Source organism: Emydura macquarii, unplaced genomic scaffold (assembly GCF_026122565.2).
Source record: "Emydura macquarii macquarii isolate MOO-44397 ecotype Brisbane River unplaced genomic scaffold, CSIRO-AGI_Emac_v2 contig_2205, whole genome shotgun sequence".
NCBI classification, from domain to species: domain Eukaryota; kingdom Metazoa; phylum Chordata; order Testudines; family Chelidae; genus Emydura; species Emydura macquarii.
In genome coordinates this window covers 22,770,077-22,795,427 of record NW_027132342.1, presented here as the reverse complement: position 1 = coordinate 22,795,427, position 25,351 = coordinate 22,770,077, and the positions used below count along the sequence as shown (strand labels likewise).

Here is a 25,351-nt window from a genome sequence, read left to right as displayed (position 1 = left end):
ATAAGCTTACTAGAGGTCCCACCCCAACCGTTTCCAACATGGGCTCTGGCAGGTGAGTCCTTCAAACTTCCTTAAAGGGTCTCTTGTGGTCACAGGTTCATTACAGCCTCAGCTCAGAACTGGCTCCCAGTCTTAAGAGCCTCAGTAGGCCAAGTCCTTCTAACTCTTCCCTAATGATTGAGATCCTCTGTGGGTTAGAGGTCCAGTCTGTCTGCTGGATCAGGACCATTTGTCCAAAATCCTTTATTTGTCTGTTGGTCCTTGGAGTGGGGTCTTTGAACTGTTCTGCTGTAACAGATGACCAGCAGACAAAAGATCCCCCTCCCCCCCGTGCAAAGATTTAGTGTGTAGGTGATGGGTTACAATCCCCTCCTCCCTAGTACTTCCTAGAATTCCATTTCACACACATTGTCCCAAAAGATCAATCAGGTCTTCTATATTAGACATTCAAGAGATAAGGTGTGTGAGGTAATATCTTTTGGACCAACAACTTCAGTAAAAGAGAAGCTTGCCAGCTATACAGAGCTATTTTGCAGTGTAGCTTGAAATACTGTCTCTTTCACCAAAAGAAGTTGGTCCAATAAAATATATTAGAACATAAGAATGACCATTGTGGGTCAGACCAATGGTCCATCTTGCCCAGTATCCTGTCTTCTGACAGTGACCGGTGCCATATGCTTCAGAGAGAATGAACAGAATAGTCTCATTCAGTCCCTGTTCCAGGCAGTCAGAGGTATAGGGGCTCACAGAGCACACGGTTGTGTCCCTGACCATCTTGGCTAATAGCTATTGCTGGACCTATGAACTTATCTATTTCTTTTTTTAATCCACTTACACTTTTGGCCTTCACAACCTACTATGGCAATGAGTTCCACAGGTTGACTGTGCGTTGTGTGAAGAAGTACTCCCTTATGTTTGTTTTAAACCTGCTGTCTGTTAGTTTTACTGGGTGACTCCTGGTGGATAAATAACACTTTCGTATTCACTTTCTTCACATCATTCATTATTTTATAGACATCTATCATATCCCCCCTTAGTCATCTCTTGTCCAAGCTGAACTATCCCAGTCTTTTTAATCTCTCCTTATATGGAAGCTGTTCCATACCCCTAATCATTTTTGTTGCCCTTCTCTGTACTTTTTCCAATTCTAATACAACTTTTAGCTATTTCTGTCTTTCTACTGTGAAAATTGACCGTTTATTCCTATCCTTTGATTCCTCTCGGTTAACCAGTTACTGACATATGAGAGGATCTTCCCTCTTATCCCTTGCTTACTTTGCTTAAGAGTTTTTGGTGAGGGACCTTGTGAAAGGTTTTCTGAAAGTCCAAGTACACTATATCCACTGGATCACCATTGTCCAAAGTTTGTTGACTCCCTCCTCTCCCCCCCAAAGAATGCTAATAGATTGGTGAGGCATGATTTCCCTTTACAAATGATGTGTTGACTCTTCCCCACCATACTGGGTTCATCTGTGTCTGCTAATTCTGTTCTTTACTATAGTTTCAACCAATGTGCTTAGTACTTAGATTAGTCTTACTAGGCTGTAATTGCCATGATCGGCTCTGGAGCCTTTTAAAAAAAATCTGTTACATTAGCAATCCTCCGGTCAACTGATAGAGAGACTGATTTAAAATGTAGGTTACATACCATAGTTAGTAGTTCTGGATCTCTTGAGTGAATACCATATGGTCCTGGTGACGTATTATTGTTTAATTTATTAGTTTGTTCCAAAATGTCTTCTAGTGACACCTCAGTCTGGGACAGTTCCTCACCTACCTTGTCGCTCTAATATGTTGGAGACAACAATATTGTTTAACATCGTCCTTTGAAGTTCATGCTGTCTCCCAGAGACTGTATTAATCCTTGTTCCTTCTAATGAAGTTCCATGCAACAGTACACTAACATTTGCCTTTCCAGTATAATGGACCCCGAAGATATTAAACATAATTCAATAACGTTTCATGTAATTTCCTAAGGTCTGTCCAGGATATTGCAGGATACCATCTCATCTGTCAGAAGCACAAGCCCCATAGAGCTATTCCTGCTTATGCAAGAACTGATGATGTTTAAATAATTAGATGTTAACCATCTATTCAATCTCTACTGATCTTTAAGGAAAAGTCCTATAAAATCGAATAGAAAATGATAGCCTTTCTCTAGATATTTTCAATCATTTTACAGAACACTATAACAGGGAAATATTTTCTATTACATTCTATAGGGGGTTGAGAAAACAGAGAGGCATTCTCATTCTCTGTTAAACTCAATAGATTAGCTTCAGTGTAGTTTCTATAGAGCTCTGTTAGTTTAACTATTATTAGAGTTTACAGGACTTTTACACAAGAAAATGGATACATATACAATTACTAAACACAGAATTTCCTCACTTCTTAAATTTTCTGTCTTCTGATTTATTGTCTCACATCTGTGGTTTATTCCATAATTTGTTTACATTCTGTAACATTCTTAAAACTACAATACCCACCTAGAGAAGTGAAGAAACAGATTGACAGAGCTAGACGGGCACCCAGAAGTCACCTACTACAGGACAGACCCAACAAGGAAAACAACACAACGCCACTGGCCATCACCTACAGCCCCCAGCTAAAACCTCTCCAACACATCATCAAGGATCTGCAACCTATCCTGGAAGATGATCCCTCGCTCTCACAAATCCTGGGAGACAGGCCAGTCCTCGCCTACAGACAGCCCCGCAGCCTGAAGCAAATACTCATCAGCAACTGCACACCATACAATAGAAACACTAACCCAGGAACGTATCCTTGCAACAAACCCCATTGCCGACTGTGCCCGCATATCTACTCAAGTGACACCATCACAGGTCCTAACCACATCAACCACACCATCAGAAACTCATTCACCTACACATCTGCTAATGTGATATACGCCATCATGTGCCAACAATGCCCCTCTGCCATGTACATTGGCTAAACCGGACTGTCTCTATGCAAAAGAGTAAATGGACACAAATCAGACAGCAGGAATGGTAACATTAAAAAACCAGAAGGAGAGCACTTCAACCTCCCTGGACACTCAGTAACAGACTTGAAAGTTGCCATACTTCTACAAAAAAAAACTTCAAAAACAAACTCCAGCGTGAAACTGCAGAGCTGGAACTCGTATGCAAACTTGACACTATCAGACTAGGTCTGAGCAGAGACTAGGAGTGGCTAGCCCACTACAAAAAATAATGTTTCCCCTTTTGACAGTCACACCTTCTCATCAACTGTTGTGAATGGCCTCATCCACCCTGACTGAATTTACCTCGTTAACACTTGCCCTCCTCACTGTGATGTAACTCACCCATCCTTGCATGTGTATATATACCTACCAAACTGAAGTTTCCACTTCATGCATCTGACGAAGTGGGTTTCTGTCCAGGAAATCTTATGACCAAATAAATTTGTTAGTCTTTACAGTGCCACAGGACTCTCGCTGTTTTGCTAAAAACAGACTAACACGGCTACACCTCTGGAATTCTGTAGTAAATTGGTTATGTAGTACAGTGTACAAAGATACGGCAGTATAATTGCCATGCTGATTTGCATTCCTGTGCTGGCTCTCTCTTTCCAGCTGCCTCAGAAGTAAACTTCATGTCTCCACTGTTAAGGCCACTACATCCTCCTCCTTCAAATCCTTCCTTGAAACTTGGCTCTACAGTGATGTCTAGAGAACATTTGACAGTGGCTGGGCAGAGAGTGCGCTGGGGCTGCTGCTTAGTGCGCTAATCATAATTGTCTCACTGTTACTTTTTCCTTCCCTCCCCATCTTGTGTGTCTGTTTTTTGTCACTTATCTCTTATCTGATATTTAGATTGTTAGTGCTTTAGGGGAGGGAGGGTGTGTGTGTGTGTGTGTGTGTGTGTGTGTGTGTGTGTGTGTGTGTGTGTGTGTGTGTGTGTGTGTGTGTGTGTGTGTGTGTGTGTGTGTGTCACCCAGTACAAATCATCATCACAATAAGCAGAAACATTTTCTTTTAAAGCATACCTATACCTTTAGTTTCTCCACATTTGATTAATGAAGAGTAATATTGCTCTCCTTCATGATGACTTTTGACTACTTAAATTGTTGATCATGCCATTAACCTTTCTGAATTGTTAATCTTATATTTTAGCAGACCAAGAGACTAGCAGTGGCAGTTACAAACTTTCAGCTGGAAGTAATTACTACAGTTGTGTCAGCCAGATCACAGTCGGTAAGCAGATACATGAAATCGCTTTTAATTTTGATTTAAAAATAAATCTGACACAGAATTTATATTTGCACATAAGTAGAAAAATGGATGAATTAGTCTTACACCTCAGATGCAAATTCAGCCTGGAGGTTGTTATCTTCTGGCAGTGTGGTGGTCTTCATTTGCAAATGGATAGGAATCAGCATATCTTGAACCCCAATTGTCCATAATCTCAGCAGAAGTGATAAAGATGAGATGAGTATAAAGCTAAATTAAGTCCTAGAGGTACCCTCCCCCACAGATAAAGGGGGAGTTTCCTGGATGAGTTGATGTGCAGAAGTGTGTTCCTCTGTAGCCTAAGTACCTGGCTTGTGGTAAGATGTTAAGTTCTTATTTTAGTCTCCAAGGGTGTCAGTTGGGCACTTTTCACACTTCACTTTGAGTTCAGGAAGGACAGAGGGATTGACTGTTAGCCTGGCTGACTAGTTGTATTACTGTTTAGTTTGTAGCAACATTTTACGATTGTTCATTGAGCTGTCCATAGAGACACCCAGTTCTTTTTTTCATGATGCTACATTTTAGAAATATGTGACTAGTTCAGATCATTCCTTTCAATAGACATTACCCTGGATTTGTGAACACTAAATTTCATCTCCCACGGTGCTCCCCATGCACCTAGTTTTGTTAAGTCTCTCTTTCATATCTCAGTCCTCTGCAATCTTTATTAAACTAAATAATTTTTTCTACCTGCAAATGATGTCACCTCAGTGTTCAGATAATTAATGAATATATTAAACAACTCTGGCCCTAATACAATACATCTTATGTTCCTCTGTTAAATGTTAGTTGTGAAAATAGGGTTTATCCTTTATGTATTGTCATTTTAGATTGTAAAATCAAATTTCAATACAACTCTGTTATTTTGCAGTTAGCCATAGCAGCATGTCCATCTAGTTAAGTATCCTGATCTGAGAAAGTAAAAGTGAAATAAAGTAAAATCCCATCTTATGAGAGCATTGACTTGGCAGCTTTTGGCAGGGACTATGATTAGGAAGACATCGTAGATTTTAAAGCTGGAATGGACCATTATGATCAAATTGCAGCTCCATCTCAAAGCAAGAGTAATATTAAAAAATGGAGGGGAAAAATAAGATTCTATGAATGTTGTAATTTTTTTTTAATTTAGTGAATTGGGATTATTAAGTGAGGGATGTAGAGAAATATTATAGCAAACTCTTTATGTGTCTTGAGTTCCTATGAAAGGCTGTGTAGAACTGGCTCAAAGTGGCTTTCTTTTTCTCATGTCAGTTTGGATAGATTAAACAAGTCAGGAATCTTACTGCTTTTTGTGAATGCAGAGATTTAACATAATTACGTTTCAAAAAGCACTTCATGATTTAAAAAATCACAGAAGATTTATTTTTTCTGATTTTGGAACGTTTCAGATTTGCTTTTGAATATTCTCCCCAATTATAACAAAATTAAAATAAATATGTGTGCTAAAGTTATGATTATATATAGATATTGCTGGCTGGGAGTAACTCCATGCACAGCCCTGTCCACCCACTCTGTGCGGTATTTTCCTGCCAGGAACACGAATAATCAACACAAGGTGATTTCTTAAGAGGTTTGACCAAGTTGGCTGTTGGCACACCTCCTTAAATATGAAGATTCATCTAATGCTATGCTATGTCCTGCACAGAAACTCCCCTCTGCAGCTCCTGTTGAAGAAAGCCTGAGGATCAGGCTTTGTGCTGCTGTCAGAGAGAGCCACAATGAGACAGACATTTTTCTCCTCCTGTGCATGTGTTTTCTGGTTGATATCTATGTGTAGCATCTGCTAGAATTTGGCATTGGATGAGTAAAATGTAATATGTATTTTCCAATTAATTTAAGGGTTGGAAAAAAGTAGGCTTATGGGTTGAAATATTATATCAGCAGCTCTTGTATTCCTGTAATTAAAGTTACTCTCCACTACTGCTGCTTACCATAGTATTATATACTTTATTTTGCAAACTAAAATCAATAACTCTTTGAGAATAATACATAGCATTCTCACATCTAAAAGTCTGAGCTTCGTTAGTGGATACTTTTTCAATGCTGGGAAATGCAGCCCTGGTAGTTACATGTAAGCATTGTTGTAATGATTTGATCTACTCCAAAGCTGTGAAAGTTTTGTGCATTGACATGTGTTATACAGTCCTGTTCTCTGGACAGAGGATTACATATTCAAATGCTGCCAATCCACCAAGTTTCATGAACTTTAAGGAAGTAAATGAGAGGTGCCACTGGATCCCACACAGTGTCTTTCAAAACTTTTACTAGAATTTGTGTGGTTTTGTTGTTCCTTTTTGTTTAAAAAGAATCAGACAGTCAACAGTAAGAGAATGACACACTGCACAGGAAAGATACGAGTCCAATTGTGTAGTAGTGTATTTTTATGGTATACTGCAAGACCCTTCTTTGCTTTTCCTGGGTGTAATGGGGATAACTGGGTGTGTGCGCGGGGGGGTTGATGATGATAGAAAAATAGGGGGTTTTTGAGTGAATAAATCTCTGTAGGTACATCCTTTATAAATATCTTTTTGGCATGTTGTTGTAAACTCTATTGTAAGTTGTTACACTTCAGTATACCCTGGGAGCTAGTGATAGGACAGAATATAAATCTAAGTACATATTTAAAAATGTAACTGGATAAATGAGAAACACATTTGACAACTTGGGGCTAGGGGCATGCACAAGGGGGAGCAAGCAGGGGCACAGCCTCCCCCAATAATTGTTAGGATCACAGAACTCCTCTGGGGCCGTGCTGGCGGGGAGGGGGAGAGAGTGAGCTCCTGCCGAGGCCAGGGGAAGAAGGAAGAGCAAGCTCCTCCTGGGCTGGAGGAGGAAGGGGGGTGGGGAAGAGCGAGCTCCTCCAGGAGTGGGAACTGGGGCCAAAGGGGTCAAAGTTAAATTTCTGGGCATGCTCCTGCTTGTGGCCAAATTTTGTCCTCTTTCATGAGCACAGGGGATGAATGATTGTTAGTGATCACCCCATCCCACAATCTCACGGAGGCTGCACCAGGTTGCACCATGCAGTCAAAGGTCTGTAGATTGGCAAAGAAGGGTTCAGAGAACTAGATGCTTTCCGCAGCCTCGTTTGCCCTGCACACCCACAGGGATTACACGTGCAAGATAATGTTAACGAGCACAACAAACCCTACAGTACATGTAACTTACAAAGCTGTGCCAGTTTTTCACCAGACTCATTTATTTGTAAGTTTTATCGTCATGTGCTACCTTTTGTCCATTTTGTGTCTGGTTTGTTAGCCTAACCAAGGCAGGCGTGGTCTCTTGTACCTTTGCGCTGTGCACAACTCAATGGTGACCCAATCTCAACTGATGCCTTTGGCACTACTAAAATACAAAAGTTTATAATAATCTTTAATAATAATAGGGACTAGGCCATGGCAGCCCCAATCCTAAATCCCCAGAATGCACATAAGACTTTTCCATTGAAGAGAGAATGTTAATCAGCAACATTTGCTTTGGATTACTCAAGGGTTTCAATAGTATCCAGACACAGCGTCCCAGCTTAAATCACTCCTTTCTTCAGGCCCTGTCTACACACAAAAATTGTCCCACTTCAGCTATCCAGTTAAAGTGGTATAACCCCCATAGTGCCGACACAGTTGTGTTGATATAAAGTTGCTTATGTCAGTAAAACTGTTCTGGTAGAGAAGGGGACTAACCTATCCTAGTATAAGGCACCTTTGTAGAGGCGTAACTTCATCCATACTAGGGGTTGTACTGATTTTGATATTTTGATAGAAAAATCACACCCAGAACCAAAATAGTTAAACCGGTATAAAAAAGGTGTATACAGGACTGTAGAAATATAGGCGAAAAGGACTGCAGACTCCATTCTGGACATCTGACTGGGCTCTCTTTTTGATGGTTCAACTGTGTTTTATAGTAAGAGTAGGAGAAAAATATGTATTGAAAAGATACATCCCTGGTGTGTATGTTGATTTCAGTAGAGTTATGGTACAGGTGAATCTGGCCCAGTATTATTAATATTATTCACGTGGTCTTTCCTCAGAAGCGGAGAGGCTTATTTAAGGGCTAAAATTAAAAAATCAACTCCTGTATGTTAGACTGATTTGTTTTTTATTTTATATACTATAAAACAGACTGAAGTGCATGTTTTAACTCTAAATATTGTTGCCAGGTTATGACGCTACTGGACCATTTGCAATAGGTTTCTCTCACTGGAAAAATCCATATGTACGTAGTGGTCCTCATCCACCTCTCTACGTTTCTGAAGATGCTGGCATTCCTGTATATCGATCTTTTGAACCGCAGCTTGATTTATCAGCTCCTTTATCCTGCCCAGCTTCACTGTCTATCACTCCAGTGCCTTCCTGCAGCAGCAGCAGCCAGGAGACTCTGAGTCAAGATTCCACAGGTAAGATTTTTTTCAGATGCTCACTCTTCAGGGCCTATTCTAAACAGTAGTTTGAGTGTGCTAATTAAGGGATTGTTTGTGCTGTCACAGAATAATTTCCAAAACTACCATTGACTTCAGGGAGAAGGATTTAGCCATATGGACTCCATTCTGAAACCCTTGCTCACACCACATAGACTTTATTCCAGCAAGCAGTTCTGTTGACTGAAATGCACCAGAAACAATGGCCAGTGAATTTGAAACAGCATCAGGATAACCAGCTGACATCTGCATTAATCTAAGTCAGGGATACTCAACTTGGAGGTGAGGGGGTCGCAAACAGACACAGGGTGATTGCAACCACCCTGTTCTTCCTATTGCTAAGTGGGAGGGATGGGGGTCCTGGCTAGATGCCAGTTAGATGAGAGCAGGGTACCAGGGTACCAGTATGGAAAAGGCTGAAAACCACTGGTTGAAAGCACCATTGATGCTGAGCATCTATATCCCCAGGCTTGAAGCTCTTACTACTGTTTGGTTTTATTTACTTTTAGAAGGTCCTAATACTTCTTGAACCATTTATTGAATTTAGTCTCTTTGTAATAAACATACATCAAGTATATTATACCATTATTTGTGCTATGTTTTTTTAGTTTTAATTGCATAGTACATAATTAACAATATAATTAGCATAACCGATGGGAAAATTAGAATGTGCAGTCAAAGAATAATGGGCACTGAAACTCCATGGAAGTACTGAAATCTAAGGAAACCTACATTACCTCCCAGAACTTCATACTTTAATTCTCATTAATGACTTAATCCCTTGCAATTGATTGAACTATCATACCATTGTATTTCTTTCAAATAAAAATCCCAGTTTCATGTACTTCATTTACTGCTCCTAATGCCTGCTGTTCTCCTGTTGTGACAGTTACAAATCAAGAGTGGCTAGACAACTGCTAAGCGGTTAGCATGAGGAAAATGTCATAACTTTCAGTAGCTATTTTGCTTATCTGTTACCATCTTTGAGGAGGGTAAATACTGCAAAGCCGCATTTCTCAGGACTATGTGTTGTTATCTGTATGAGTCCTGTGACTGCTTCTTGGAAGCTTAATTGATATCACACCATCTCCTCCTCTTTGTGATAGAAATGCCACTTTTGGTCAAGATATGTAGCAACTTAACCAGATGAGAAATAGTGATTCTTGTGCTTAGCTGTAATTGTTTTGTGCCATTGGGTCAAAAAGTCAATTTAGTGTTGTTCTAACAATTCACAGATACTGCCATCTAGCTAATAAAATTAACTGCATTTTCAACATTCAGGCTACAACTACACTGACGGCGGCAAAGTCGCCACCGTCAAATCAGTTTCTCTGGGTTGACTGAGCTGTCAGTGAAGATCCGCTCAGTCGATCCAGAAATCGATGTACTAAGACCACTTTCGCAAGTGGTGTGGCGCTGCGTCGACGGGAACGTGGTTCCTGTTGGCACAATGCAGTGAAGACGGCGCGCAGAAGAGGAGCAGAGAAGTCAACGGGAGTTACGCAAGTTTTTTGCGTAGCTTGCGTAACTCCCGTTGACTGCTGCCGTATCTCGGAGGTAAGTGTAGACAGGGTCTTAGCTAGGCCCAACAGGGAGCTGCTAGTCCTAGCAAACAGAATCCAGATTATAAAGTGAATGTATAGCACAGCTATCATATTTTGTTTCTCATTGAATACTATATATTAATGTAGCTAAGTGTGGCCATCCTGATTTTATTTAAGAATTTAATAAGCTGAAGAGTGCATGGCTCAAGGTGATGTGGTACATATCTCATGTAAGAGTGTTATTTACGAGATTACAGTAACATTGGTATTTTATTTTATTTTAATTATTCTGTATTGCACGTAGTGTCCAAAGTCTCCAATGAGGATTGGTGCCTCATTGTGTAAAGTTCTACTCAAACACACAAGTAGATGCAATCTCTGCCTTGAAGAGCTTACTATCTCATTTAAAACAAGATGCAACAAGCAAGTGTAACAAACAATAGGATTATCACTTTGCTCTGAAGTGTTTGCACATCATCTCCTGTAGCTGAGGAGAATGTGATGCATATGAACTCAGTGCAGGAGGTGCTGTATCCAATCAAGCAGCTGCAGATGGTGAATCACCAGAACAGTCACCAGATATATCTGCCTGGAATATCGTCCCCTCTCGTGGGTTTCTCCTTACGTATGTAAGTGGGTATCATGCCTATAATGATGATAATGATTCACATTTATATAGCACCTCTAACTCAAGGATTCCCCAAGTTTTCTCTAAATTTTAGAAACTGCAACAATCCTCCCACCAACCATTAAAATTCAGTCATTTCTGATGAGAAATGATGCAGCCAATTAGCAATGTACAGCAACACTAAAGATACCTTGTCCAATTGAAACCAGAAGTAAATGTTCATTCAGGTGGAACGTAACAAATCACGTTGGAATTTGGGTAAGACACTGAGGCTTACATCTCTAGAAATTATATTTTAGGTCATTTGGATCCAAAACAATCTGAGCAGGTCATTTACAGGAATCTGTGATTATAATTTGATCTAGAATACCATGCTACAGTCAGGGTCCAAGCATACTTTTTTTGGGCCCAGTACAAACTTGTAACATGGGCCCCCTCCCACACACATATCTATGGGGATTGCAGCCTGGGCCAGGCCTCCCAGGGCCTCTGGATCCCAGTAAAGTGTACCGTTCCCCCCCCCCATGTGGGATCCCTGGCTACGGTCATTTTCACTATGTAGATTATCTACTGTGAATGTACAACAGTCACTTTATAAAACTTTTTAATAACTCAGTCTAAAAAACAAATAAACAAACCAAAACCACTGGTCAAAAATCACCACTCTATAACATGAACCTATGCTGTGTTTTAAAATGTAGATATTTTCATCTAGCAACACAGCCTCTGAAGTTACACATCTGCCCATCTTTTGTATATGGAGTGCCAATCACCCTAATGTGTATATACTAGTACTAAAAATAAAGGCTTAAGCATAAATATGGTTCATTGTAGAAATCAGAAATGCCTTAATTGAATGTTAATTGTAGTGGCATCTGAGCAAAAGGAGTTTTGACAGCTGTGTTAAACACCATTTTTTTCCTGAAAGAAAGCATGCTGTCTAACTTATCTATGGGATGTTCTGAATAACTTGGAAATTGTGAATATAACTACTGCAGTACAGTATGCAGCCCAGTTTAGAGGCTTGCAGTGCAAATGCTTTATCTTGCAATAAACTGCAAGTGGCTATTTTGAGAATTCACAGATGATGTTATTAATGGATGTGTGAGGGAATACACCTGAGTTTGAATTTCAGTCTTAGATGCCACACGATACTGTCACTAAAAATGACCTATTGACATAAGATGCAGTGTTATATGACACAGCATAAAGGATACAGAACTGCAATTAATAGCATTTGGATCAGAGATCCATTACCTGCTATCTAAATGGATATCACACTTATCTAAAATATTTTAATTTTATTTTATTCTTCATGTTGTATTACAATGTTCTGTAATGGTGGATAATTTGCAGAGTAGGGGTCAAATTCTGTCCTTGAGTATGTGAACATAACTTCTGTTACCATTAGTGAATTACAAGTGCTTTAGAAAGTAATCCTCCAACATTTGACATATTTGTTTCCTGTAATAGACATTTTAGTGAGAAGTTTGCTTGTTAATAAAGGCTGTTTTCGTTCAAGAAAAAAATAGGAATTAATCCTGTATGAAATTTCTTAATTCAGAACTCCAGTGTCAGAGACTATTAAAGGGAAACCTCAGTTTTTTCTTCCTTACTTTGCAAATGGTAAATCACATATCAGGGCAAAATGATACTTTGTCCTCTCCTCCCTATATTGTGTAGCCATCTCTTGTGTCTCATCTTATATTTGGATTGTAAACTCTTCAGAGTAGGGAGAGTGTGTGGGCATCTGTGTATGGGGGGAGCAATACAAATAATCATCAAATAATCATAAGCATAGACATTTTCTTTTAAAGAAGTAGTAAAGAAGGGCAATAGGTACACAGTTTTCAACCCTGAACTTGTTACTAGAAGTGTACCCTACTGTAATTAGAAACTTCACAAATGTTAGTTTAAAAATGATAGAGGCTATATTGTGGTGGATATCTCTGAATGCAGAGAAGGGAGACTTGAGCCTATGGTGAAGAAAAGTACACTCCACAATCTAGGTTAATTTTATGTTTTCTGGTCAGAAAGCAGATGTACTATAATGCGTAAATGATTGTAATGGAGTAATTTTTGTGAATATTACTTATTTTGGGTGGCAATAGACTGAGTGAGGTTGAGGACTTTAAATTTGTCCCCTTATGATTGACCCTAGTTTTTATTTCCCCTTCGCTTGTGTGGGGATGTGCACCATTTAACTTTCTGAGTGTATGTATTCTATTTCTAACTGATTTTTAGATTACTAATCTTCTCTGTTATTGATTGTGCTAGCAGATAATTTTTCAATTTAGCTGTCAGACAAACAGAGAATAAACTCTTGATTTTATCTAAAATTGTATTAGATTAGGGAAGGACGGGAAGAAAGATTCTCTAGAAAATCTTATCAGTTAGCCCTGTGTGTCTGACATGCTGTTATAAGGATGCTCCAGAACTTTCTTCCAGATTAAAGGGTTGCAGTACTTTTTCCTCTTCTGGTGCTTGCTAAACCAGCCCTGCCTCTCCTTTTCCTCCATATTGCTGTTTGATAGCTGGCCATGCTTCCAGATCTACCTCTGCTCCTCATGGCAGCTTCCCCTAGTCAGCCTTTCCACTTCCAGCCTACTGCCACAGTAAATCAGATCCTCTCAAATCTCTCCCTTCCAGTACCCATCCACCCCTCCATCTGACCCTCTCTCTGATCTCCCAACAGTGCCTCCATTGGACACTTCACACCTACAGGTTGCAACCCTCTTTTTTCCCCACTGCTCCAAGCGAACCCATCTTCTGAGTGCCACTCTGACTGCTCCTCCTCCTTCTTCGCTCCTTCTGCTCCACACTCTCATGCTGTATTCATGCTCCTCCTGCCTCTGAGTTTTGTTGTAGTCACATCTGCTTTCCCCCTGCTCCCCAGCACTTCGGCGTGGCTAAGAGATACCCAGTGATTTAGTCTGCCTTGTTAGATAATGAAACAGCATGCACAATTCATCCAGAGGAGTTAAAACTCAATTAAGTTTACATACAAGAGTTTTTTAAAAATGGATTTTCGCCAGTCTTTTTGTTCTGTGTTTGTATAACATCTAGCACAGCAGGGTGTTGGTCTGGCCATTGGGTTCTGAGGTGCTAAAGCAATATGAATACTAAATATGAATATACAAAATAAAAAGTTAAAATAGACAGGCAGTTATATTATCGCTTCCCACATATGATGTGTCTGTCTTTTGCATGCTACTCGTGCTGTCTAGATGTATTGTTTCTTGCAGACAGCACATCTAATAACTGTATTTCAGTGCCAGAAAATCAGCATTTCAGATTGTGGAATGACTGTGCAATATTGCCTTCAATGGAATAGCACCAAAATATGTGAGCTGTAGGCAAAGCAAGCCCTAGTGTAGATTGGTTGATTAAGTCCCCCAATTTATCCTTTCCAATTTAAAGAACAGAATCAGATTTCAGGGATCTCAGCAGGCACTCAGAAACAGATCTGAGAAGTGATATTTTTCATTGTGTGCAAGCTAGTGTCATGGGTTTATAAAGAATAGTAAATTATATAATATACTTAGAGAGTGAGTATGGCAAGTTACAGCAAGCATGGCATGTGATGATGGTACTGTACAGTCTAGGTCACTTATGTTTACTTTACTTCTTTAACCCTGGTCAAAACAGAGATGGCCACAAATGTCTCAGTTTTGCTGCTGCAGGTGCTTCACAAAGAGAGAGAGTCAAATTACCTGAGCAGGCATTTGAGCAGACAGAGGAAAAGAACTGTATTGAAGAAGGAAATACTGAAGGTCATGGCCTGTATCACTTTAGTTGGAGGAACAATGATTAGCAATCATAGGCACAGTGGATTAGATTATGAATGCTGTATTTCTAGATTCTGCTGGCAAGTTTAGGGTTTCTTTACTCATGCAATTCCTGCTGAACTTTCCTGAAAGTGTGTTTTAGTATGGCTCATTTGGTATGTCAGACACACACTGCTAATGCTCATTAATCAGTTGTCATGAATTTAACAAATCACAAATGCTTAATTGTTTCTCGGCTTGAAAGTATGATCAGCTGGCTAAAGGGCAATATTGGGAGGCAGGAGATCTGGGTCATTGTATTCCTGGCTCTGCCACAGTATTACATTACTTTCCCTTGCTGGGCAGTGATCATTAGGGATTAAAGCAAGGGGCATGCTCCTCTTCCTCACAGAGTGAAGTGGGGTCTCACCATGCAGGGGAATTGAAGCAGTAGCATCAGGAAGACCTGAAAGGTTTCTGGCACCCCAGCTTTCTTGGGAAGCTGCTGCAGCATGAACAGCACCTGACAGGAGATGTCCCAGCCCCTGTTCTGTAAAGGAAGATCTCTCCCCTTGTCAGCTTGCTGCCATCTTCAAGGGAAGAATAGGAGATCCCACACTTCCAGCTTCCTCTCTACATTGGGAGAAAGACCTCATCAGTTCCCAGAGATAACAAAACAGACCAGTTCTTTCTCCCTTCTGGAACTCTATAGCATGTGGGTAAAGACAGGATTGAACTAAGAAGAGGAAAGGGGCTAGGATGAGGAGCCAAAGAGGAGTAACTGAAGAATGGGAGGAGGATGGACTGTGGTAATGGAAGGGAAGAAGAATGAAGAGGGGAACAGAATGTGCAGAAGGGAGGTGGTTGTAGAAGGAATGGGGAAATAGAGGAGGGTGATGGGACAATGGAAGAGATGGAAGGGCAGAATGGAACAAGAGAAGAATGGAGAGATCCCTCTGATTTTATTCATGTTGAGTTAGCAGGCACCATACCTACCTCCCATCCCCACCATCATGGGGGAAGGGTATGTTGATGAATTGGGTGAGAAAGAGGGGAGAATGGAAGGGAAGAATGATGGTGCAGGTCAATGGAGAGAAGGGAGGAGATTTTAGATGACAAAAGGGGGAAAGAGAAGATAATCAGGGGAAAGTGGAAAAAGCTGAAATTTTGAGGGGAAGAGACAAGTAGAGAGAAGAGAACAACAATGGATGTGGAATGAATTAAGGAAAGAAGAGAGAGAAAAGAAAACCTGGGAGATATAATAAGTAAAAATGTTTAAAAGTCTAGTGTATATTTCACTGTAATATATTGACACTACTGTTTGAATTGGGTTTCAGGGGACGGGAGGCAGAGGAGCAGGAACTAAGTAATTGTGCAGAGGAGGAGCCCCAAAAATGCAAAGTAGATTAGATGAGAGCCCAGCATTTTTTCTGTAGGAGCTGGGAAGCTGTAAAAGAGGGTGGGAGTATCCTCACAGCAGCCAGGAGGCTATGGAGGAAGAAGCGTGGAAAGCTCTTCTTTTGTTCCAACAGCTAGAGAGTTTCAAATTTATCAAACGGCTAGTTAGCTAGAGGCTGATAGGAAAGAAGGATTCCCTGAGCAGGGTCCAGCAATAGCAGTCTGGTAGGAAATCTAGCATCTGTTCCTTTTCCAGCAGTTTGAGGCTTCTGGATGTCAGTGACATATCATGGATCTCTGGTGCCCAGGGGACAATACTTGCATTTGCACACCTCCCACCGCCGTCATTGTCGGCAGAGCCCCACGAGGGGGGTGGTGTCTGTGGGCCCGTTTCCCGCTCTCCCTCACTCCCTTCCCCTGCTGTGGGGGTGGCGGGTGAGGGGGGAGCAGGAGTGACAGGGGCAGATGCCCCCAGGCCGCCCGGTGGTGGGGAGGGGATGTGACGGGCCCTGCCATTGATTTGGCTGCTTGGCCCCTGCGTGGCCGGGATCCCTGCGGCTCTCTGGTGTAGTTCCGCCCAGCACGGGGGCAGTGGGGCCGGGAGATGCTTGCTCCCCCCGCAGCAGGAGCCATTGGCCACTGGCAGACCTGAGCTGGAGTCGGTGTGGCCGCAGGGGATGTCAAAGCCCAGCGGCCCCTGGCCACCTGTGACAGCGGAGGGCGGCTTCTTCGAGGAGGGCCCAGCCATCACCCTCTCCCAGGTCGGCGCCTGGGGGCATGACCCCCTCCCGTTCCCCTGCTCCCCCATCGGTACACCACTGCTGGATGTTCTCACTAGGCAAGTTGCTCCAGATCTCACTGGTAGGAGGTGCCACACCCTTGTCTTTTGTAGCTACCTCTGGCTAGTAGGTAGCTGGTACCTTTTTTCCAACTCACTGGGATGTTCTGAGTAGAGCTGGCTGGGAATTTTTCGAGGAATCATTTTTCGTCAAAGAATGCCAATTTGTTGAAACTGAAATTCTTCATGGAACAGGGTCAGGTTTACTGAATTTCCCAACTCGAAAAACGGTCAAAGGAGTTGAAATTGTTGAAATATTTTATTTCAACACTTTCTAAATGAAAAAAGTTTTCTGGTTTAAAACATCTTTTTGTTTCAAAATTTAAGTTAATTAGTCTGAAGGAAAAAAAGGTTAAAAAAAGGAAAAAGGTCAAAATCTAAACAAAACAAAAATGGAAAGGAAAAAAATAAAGCTTTTTCAGTTTGTGAATATATTTGAGATCTTGACTTTTTATGCTGATTTTAGACAGGAAAATTATTAGAACTCTTGAAAATATTAATGGGATGTGTAAATCATTTCCCACTCAATTCTAGTTCTGAGGTTTAATTTTTATTTTGTTTTTATTTGCTAATGATTTTGAGGGAGATGGAAGAGGAAATTATTATGATTTATCTTACAGTGAATGGGACACATGTATTACTGTAAGACTTCAAAGAAAAATATGAATAATATATATTGGACAAACGTAATTTCAGAAAGGGGGAGAAGCCCCTTTTCAGATATCCCATGCAATTTACAAATGAATTTTTACTTTAGAAAAATTATACAGCTGTTCAGATATCTCTTTCAGTTTAGGTGCTTCCTTCTGCTGCCCATGATGAAATATTAATTTTAAAGAAAATAATCATGATATTAAGGCAGAGTATAACTGTGATTACCCAACCCAACACTAATGTCTTTTGGATTTACTTATTTAGAGTACAGGAGGTCTTATGAAAAGAAAGAATTCTCCTGGCTGTGATGCACAATTGTTCCCCATGACATAGGAATAAAATATGAAATGTATAAGATCTGTCTCTGAGAGTTTTCTAAGTGCTGTTCTAATTTGTTTGAAACTTGGCAACAGCCAGGGCCTTCTGTTTAACTTACATTCTCTGCCATGTTTTTATTTTATTTTGTTGGTGTGATTTTAAATTCAAACCTTTTCCACTTGTTACTAAATTACAAGATGTATTTACACAGTAATATTGCCATCTGCTGTTTATGCTGTATCTAAAATGGACAAAAATCTAACTGAATATTCTTAAGTGCTCTGTAAAATGGAAATCTATAATTATTAAGTTTTGATTCCCTACTCCAGTGTGTGTGATTATTTAAAAAAAAAAATGGATTCTAGAAAGATTTAAAATCTGGCATAGGTTTCTGATTTTGATTAACAGAACTACATTGTACATTCTACCATTTAAACAGGCTTTAAAACTCATTTCAGATAACCTTAAAATAGAAATGTGCTATACAAGTAATTAATTTGTGCAAGTAACTGTTTCTGAGAATGCTCTGAAGCTCATTACAATTAAATCAGTCTGTTACCAAGGTAGAAATAATTTTGGCTGGAGTTTTCAAAGTAGCCTAAAGGAGCTAGGCACCCAACTTCAACGGGAAGTCAATAGTTTTCACTATTGACTTCCAATGGGAGTCAATGGGATATTGTCCACTGTATCTTCATTTTTTTAAGGTGGGAAGGGACTAGTTGTTGCCAAAGGGCAGGCATCTGAGCATGAACTTCTCTGATATCCTGACCCAGGAGCATATAGTGTCTCAAAGAAGCATTAATTGCCTCCAAGGATGTAGCTAGGATATAGAGTTGTTCCAAACAGTGCTGCAAATACGTCATGTGTGACTAGTGTCTGGATATTAAACTCTCTTAAAATCCATTCAGCTATCAGGCAGTGCTGTCTGCTAATGCTGCTCTATTTTCAGTTGCCCATTTTGAGGACCTGCATTTTGGATATACTACTCTTTGCTAAGACAACGAGAGTTCTGTGGCACTTTAAAGACTAACAAATTTAATATTTGTAGACATAAGCTTTCGAGAGACTTAGCTCTCTTCTTCAGATGCAGTAATACAGAAAAAATAGGTAACACAGAGGTATCTTATGGGTATCCAGGTGCATTGAGAACAATGGGGGAGGTGGAGTCCGGTACTTAAGACCTAATGACAACCATTGAGTAGGAGGTGAGAATGAGGTGAGCAAAGTAATTTACCTTCCGTAGTGAGATAGCCATTCCAAGTCTCTGTTTAAACTCAGTTTGAATGTGTCAAGTTTGCAGATCATTTCTAATTCAGCAGTTTCTCTTTGAAGTCTGTTTTTGGAGTTTTTTTTGGAGAAGTACAGCAACTTTCAGGTCAGAGACAGAATGCACTGGGGAATTAAAGTGTTCCCACTGGTTTATGGATGTTTTTATTTTTTATGTCTAATTTGTGTCCATTTATCCTTGTGCGTAGTGATAGTCCAGTATGGACAATGTACATGGCAGAAGGGCATTGCTGGCACATGATGGCATATATAACATTAGTGGATATGCAGGTGAATGAGCCCCTTATGGTGTGATTGATGTGGTTAGGACCAGTGATGATGTCATTAGAGATGATGTGTGGGCAGAGCTGACAATGGGGTTTGTTGCAGGGATAGGTCCTTGGGTAGGATTTTTTGTAGGGTGTATGGTTGCTGGTGAGTATTTGCTTCAGGTTGCGGGGGCTGTCTGTAAGACCTACACCAGCAACCATACACCCTACAAAAAATCCTATCACTATGGACTATCACTACGCACAAGGATAAATGGACACAAATCAGACATAAAAAATAACAACATCCATAAACCAGTGGGAGAACACTTTAATTCCCCAGTGCATTCTGTCTCTGACCTGAAAGTTGCTGTACTTCTCCAAAAAAACTCCAAAAACAGACTTCAAAGAGAAACTGCTGAATTAGAAATGATCTGCAAACTTGACACATTCAAACTGGGTTTAAACAGAGACTTGGAATGGCTATCTCACTACGGAAGGTAAATTACTTTGCTCACCTCATTCTCACCTCCTACTCAATGGTCGTCATTAGGTCTTAAGTACCGGACTCCACCTCCCCCATTGTTCTCAATGCACCTGAATACCCATAAGATACCTCTGTGTTACCTATTTTTTCTGTATTACTGCATCTGAAGAAGAGAGCTAAGTCTCTCGAAAGCTTATGTCTACAAATATTACATTTGTTAGTCTTTAAAGTGCCACAGAACTCTCGTTGTCTTTGCTGTATACAGACTAACACGGCTACCCCTCTGGAACTACTCTTCGCTAGCAACTGCATAAATGTTTGGGTAAATCAAGCACCACAAGGTGGTGCTGATGCCTTCTAATGACTAGCTGAACAGAGGTTTAGCCCTAGCCATTCTTTGACTGGGACTGAATTTCTGAGCACATCTGGGGAGAAACATGTATTTTCATGAGTGTACCTGGACAAAACCTCTGTCAAGGCCAGAGATCTGGATCAACTGGAGCTATAATTTAAGTGTTAATGTTAAAAAGACTCTTTGCAGAGAGGGGAAAGGGGAAGGGAAGATGTGAGCATGTGTACTGTTTCTTTAAATCTGTCGCAGGAAGCCAGGCAGAGGGGACACTGGAAAAGATTCTAGGGCTAAATTATGAAGCAAAGAGACAGAGTGACTTCAGGGGTAATTCTGATTTTTCCTTTTTCTAAAAAATATCCTCATTTTAAATTCCAGCTACTAAATGATCTCTCACATGTTCTTCCCCACTGATGTCAAATCACTGCTTAGCATGTTGACCAATATTATCTCATTGTTTCCTTATACCCCTTTGTCTGTCTGTATCCATCTGTTGTCTCCTGTCTTATAGTTAGATTGTAAGCTCTTTGGTGCAGGGACCATCTTTTTGTGCTGTGTTTGCACAGCACCTAGCACAATGGGGTCCATGATCAGGGCTTCTAGGCACGGTGGTAACACAAATAATAACAACAACAACGTTATGCTTGTTGGTACAGTACCTTTCTAAAGGAATCTGGCAATCTGCACGGTGTGGGGAAAGCATGTGTGTTTCTGTAGTACATTCCTTGTGGGAGTGACACGTTCACCAGGCTTTTAGTTTTAAAAGAAAAACCTTAAATGTTGGTAATGGTTTTCCTGCTCCCCGATGGGTGTTTTAGAAGGATTTGGCTGAAGAGCAAGACCACCAACCATGCTTAGGCCCTCCACTCCACTCCACTAAGACACCTCACTGCCCTTCTGTAAGTAGGGTCTGAATGAGCTCTCCCCCAATATCTAGTGGTGAGCCTGGGGAAAAGACTCCAGGAATGCACCATGTTTCCATAAACACACCCACTCTGCCTAGGTATTCAGAGGAGGGAACTGCTTTGACAAAGTGATCAGTTTTGGCAGGTGTTGGCTTACACATCACTTGAGTTCAGGGGTAATGAAGTGTTGTTATCCTTATTGTATGAGTAAAGGGCAGCAGAACTGTACTTAGCCTGCCCAAAGAGGGGTTCCCCTGAGCTAAATCTCACTTGCTAAGCAGGGGGTAGGGATGCCTGTGAAAAAGAAAGGGGGTGGGGATAGATGTTCCGACCTGGTGGTGTGGGCTCTTCTTAAGGAGTTTGAGATGCCATTTGGCCCTCCCCTCGCCACTGTTTAAAGACACAGCTGATTAGACTCAATTAAGAGTCCTTGTTTTGTTCAGTGATCACTAGAGTTGAAGTCACTGCTAACCGGCTGCTGAGTCTCAGACCTAGTGGGGGATAATGTTGCAGTCAGAGACTAGAGGCTGCACTATCAGTGAGGTTCCCCGCTACCTGCTGAAATCACTGAGAGCTGGGTTAAGTGGTAGAACATCAGAATGTGGCATTGCAGCAGAGACGCAGTGGTTAGCATCAGCAGCATGAACGAGAGCGTGGTGAGTGATGGCGTAGTGGCTGGCAGTGGTAGAGTGAACAATGGCAGCAGCAGAGGATGGAAACGGCCGAGTGAACATCAGCAACTGTGAGTCAGTTGCAGCGGCGACATAGCAGGGTGGGAGGTGAACTCACATGATGCAACTCTGAACTCTAGGTCCTCACTGACCAAGGACAGCAACTGTGAGTGGGCTGCAGCAGCGGGAGACAGGAGTGATGTGTTAAAGGAACATTTGTTGTCGGATCCCTTTTCCCTTTTTTTTTCATTTTTGTTGCTATACACAGACTCAGTGCTTGTGAGAGGGGAAGTATTGCCTCTTACAGGTGCAATATATATGGTGGTATATATTTTCCCAGATTACTGGGTAGGGACTCATGCCAGTTCTTTTTTTGTATTGTTAAGAAGAATCCCTCAATATTGAGCCCAGCCCTTGTTGCTGCCAGCTCCACCAGGAAGAAGGGTTACACTTCTTCAAATCCCTCCTTAAATCTCCTCTGCCATGGTGTATACAAAAACAAACAAAACTTGCACAATAGTTACACAGTTGGCTTGCAGTGACCATTGATTTTCATGCTGACCAGTATTATTTCACTGTTTCTTTGTGCTCTTTCCATCTTTTTGTTTAATCCATCTGTTTATAGTCTTACATGTAGATAGTAAGCATTTGGGGGCTGGGACATTCTCTCTGCACTGTGCTGAGCACAATGGGGCCCTAGCCTCTCAATGCTACTATCGTACAAATAAACATTTTATTTTGTTATCTTTCTGCTCAGACCGTTGGTGGGAAACACATTTTAAATTGAAAGGAAATCAGATGAATAGTTCTATGAATGCACTTAAAGTGTGTCTGTAAACTTCTTGAATTTTTGAATGCTTGATTTCTCAACCTTAACATTTAGCTAATGGTAGGTTTTTGCATTTAATTTTATATTTACATACATTCTCATAATTATTGCAGTTTTCTCTCCTCAGTTACATATTCTCCTCTTTTTTTTTCTTCCTGTAGCTGATGCTACAAAGCCTCATTATGAGAAGTACAATGTGGTTTTTAAATTATACTGTTGTTTATTCTGAAGTGATATGCATTAATATTACTTGGATTGACAGCAGTGAGAGCAGTTCTTAGTTTCTGTACACACAATTTGTTTATAATATTGGTTAGCTGTATGTACTGAATAGATTGTAAAATTAAGACTAAGTGGAGAAAATTGCAGTTTCTTTAACAAAAGGAATTGAAGAAATGTTGGCAAATCCGTTTTTTTCTCTTTATCTTAATTGTTAGATCTGAGGGTGTCAATTATTTCCTGTGATTAATAAAAAATTAGCTTCTGGCAGCTGTGTGTGTGTGTGAGAGAGAGAGAGAGAGAGAGAGAGAGAGAGAGAGAGGGGCTGTCTTGGCAACTCTGAAGAATAAAGTCTGTGTATCCACAGAAATGGCACAGCACATGCAGTGACAGGTCAAGCTTCCCCATGCTGTCCCTCTGCTAGCCTGCAACCAGATCCAGAGGAATCTAAAGGTGGCAGAGGAGAAAAAACCATGGCTATGTGCCAGTTGGTCTTTGAAGCTGACACTTACATTGAAGTAAGAGGGTGGAGGAAAGGAGAATCAGAATACCACCGAAAGTACTGCTATTTGGCTAAAGTCAGGGCTGGTGCTAATGACAAGGTCTGCATTGTGATGATCTTATTGGTGCAGAAGAAAAAATTAGAAACCTTTATCTCAAAACAAAAATAAGCTGATTGGGAGAGATTTTCAAAGACACAAAGGACATCTAGGCAGCTGTAGCCAGGAGGGGTGGTCCCCCTCTGAAGAGGACCCAGAGAGGGAGCCAGACCCACCCTGGCTGACAGAAGCCTGCCCCAGGGAAACACCTGACCGGAAGCCAGGGGGCGGGACTAGGCCTTTAAAGGCCCCAGGGGCCCCACCTGACCGGAAGCAGGGGGGCAGAGCTAGGCCTTTAAGAGTCAGGCCGGCAAGCTCAGTTGGAGGGAGGCGGCTGAAGGGGAAGGACGCGTCTCCTCCGGAGCTCCTAGCCAAGGCCGGGCCAGGGAGCCGGGCTGAGAGGGAGTGGCCGGCCTTAAACCCAGCCTGGGGATCGGCCGAGGCCTCTCCCAGGTACCCTGCAGCCTGGGAGTTGGAGGGACCACCAGAGACCCCCACGGCCTGGGAGCCGGAGGAAGGCCCGTCGGGGCTCCCTGAGGAGTACGAGCCTGAGGAGAAACACCCGGGGCCTGGGAGCCGGAGGCGGATCCGCCAGAGCAGTGCCGAGCCTGGGACCCCGAGGACCTACCGGCCCTGCCCGAGGCCTGGGGACCGCAGGACCTGGAGGAGCTACCCTTCGAGGATGAGCCCATGGAGCTCCCGGAGCTGCCGCCCATGGACGAGGAGGGCCTAGCAGGTCTACCGGACCCCAGCGACCCAGAGGAGGCAGGTACCGGGGTTTCGGGGAGGAAGAAGCCCAGGGATCACCACACGTTAGTGGCTGAGTCAGGGGCAACCTGGGCGGCGTGTTGCGGCAGGAGCCCCGCCACCCCAGTGGCAAACGCTGTTGCCACTGCCAGGGCCCTGGGCTGGGATGCAGTGGAGACGGGCGGGCCTGCGTCCCCCTTCCCTATCCTCCGTGAGGAAGCCTTCCCCGCCGTGCCGTTCCCAAGAGCGGCTTGCTCACCGGCCAGCCCTGCCCGAGGGCCTGGCCGTAAGGCTGCTTGCCTGGCCAGCCCTGCCCGAGGGCCTGGCCGTAAGGCTGCTTGCCTGGCCAGCCCTGACAGGCTGCTTGCCCTGACAGGGGCAAGACTGCTCCCGGTGGGAGGTAGCCGGGAGGGGTGGTCCCCCTCTGAGGAGGACCCAGAGAGGGGAAAACCCGGACGCTGCTCCCTGGTTCCAGGGGCACGTCCACAGCAGCCAACTCCCAATGAAAGTCAATGGCAATAGGGCATTGAATTCCTTTTTTTCAAATGCACAATTTCCCTCTTAGAGAACACCACGTAATATAATACAAAGAGGCTGCATTATATTGCACAATGCAATGGAGTTCCTCAGACTGTGCAATTCAATTCCTCTCCCCTCTTGCATCCCTCCAAGATTTCTCCCTTCTCTGGCTGAGTCTATACTGGCAAAATTCTAAGTCATAATTCTCCACTGGTTGTAGCAACTGTAATCTAGAAAGGGCTCCAGTACTTTTACTACCACATTGTCTAACTGAACTGTAAGTAATGTGGAACTGCACCAGTGGTGAATAACATAGTCTAGTGTTGAGTAGGTCCCTGATGATGATTACAATGTGTCCATACCAGTTTCCCAACTCCAGCCACTTTTGTTGTGGCCTTGTTTTTATCTTTTTTTTTTTTTTTTTAAATATGGTTAGAATTTTCTTTTCACAAAATGAAAAATATTTTCCCTGTCTCTTCAGCTGAAGAGATCTTGCTGAAACTTTCAAGGTAAAAAAAAATTACTCTCCTTTTCAGGCAGAGAACATGCTTGGAAAATTAGCTCAAAAGGAATGAATGTTTCTGAAAGTTAGGACCTTGTGAATATGGGGTTGTGATGGCAATTTGTTTTGCATCTTTAACAAGACCATTCACATCTGACAATGGCTATAATTAGGGA

At 41.9% G+C, this 25,351-nt stretch overlaps 1 protein-coding gene across 1 annotated transcript in view; it reads left to right on the top strand.

The window, feature by feature from the left end:
• Positions 1-25,351, top strand: part of ANO4 (anoctamin 4) — a 340,774-nt gene that overhangs the window by 18,070 nt on the left and 297,353 nt on the right. Inside the window, exons 2-3 of the mRNA XM_067559089.1 lie at positions 4,136-4,216; positions 8,409-8,645. Coding sequence (XP_067415190.1) covers positions 4,136-4,216; positions 8,409-8,645 — 318 coding nt within the window. The remainder of the gene's footprint in view (positions 1-4,135; positions 4,217-8,408; positions 8,646-25,351) is intronic.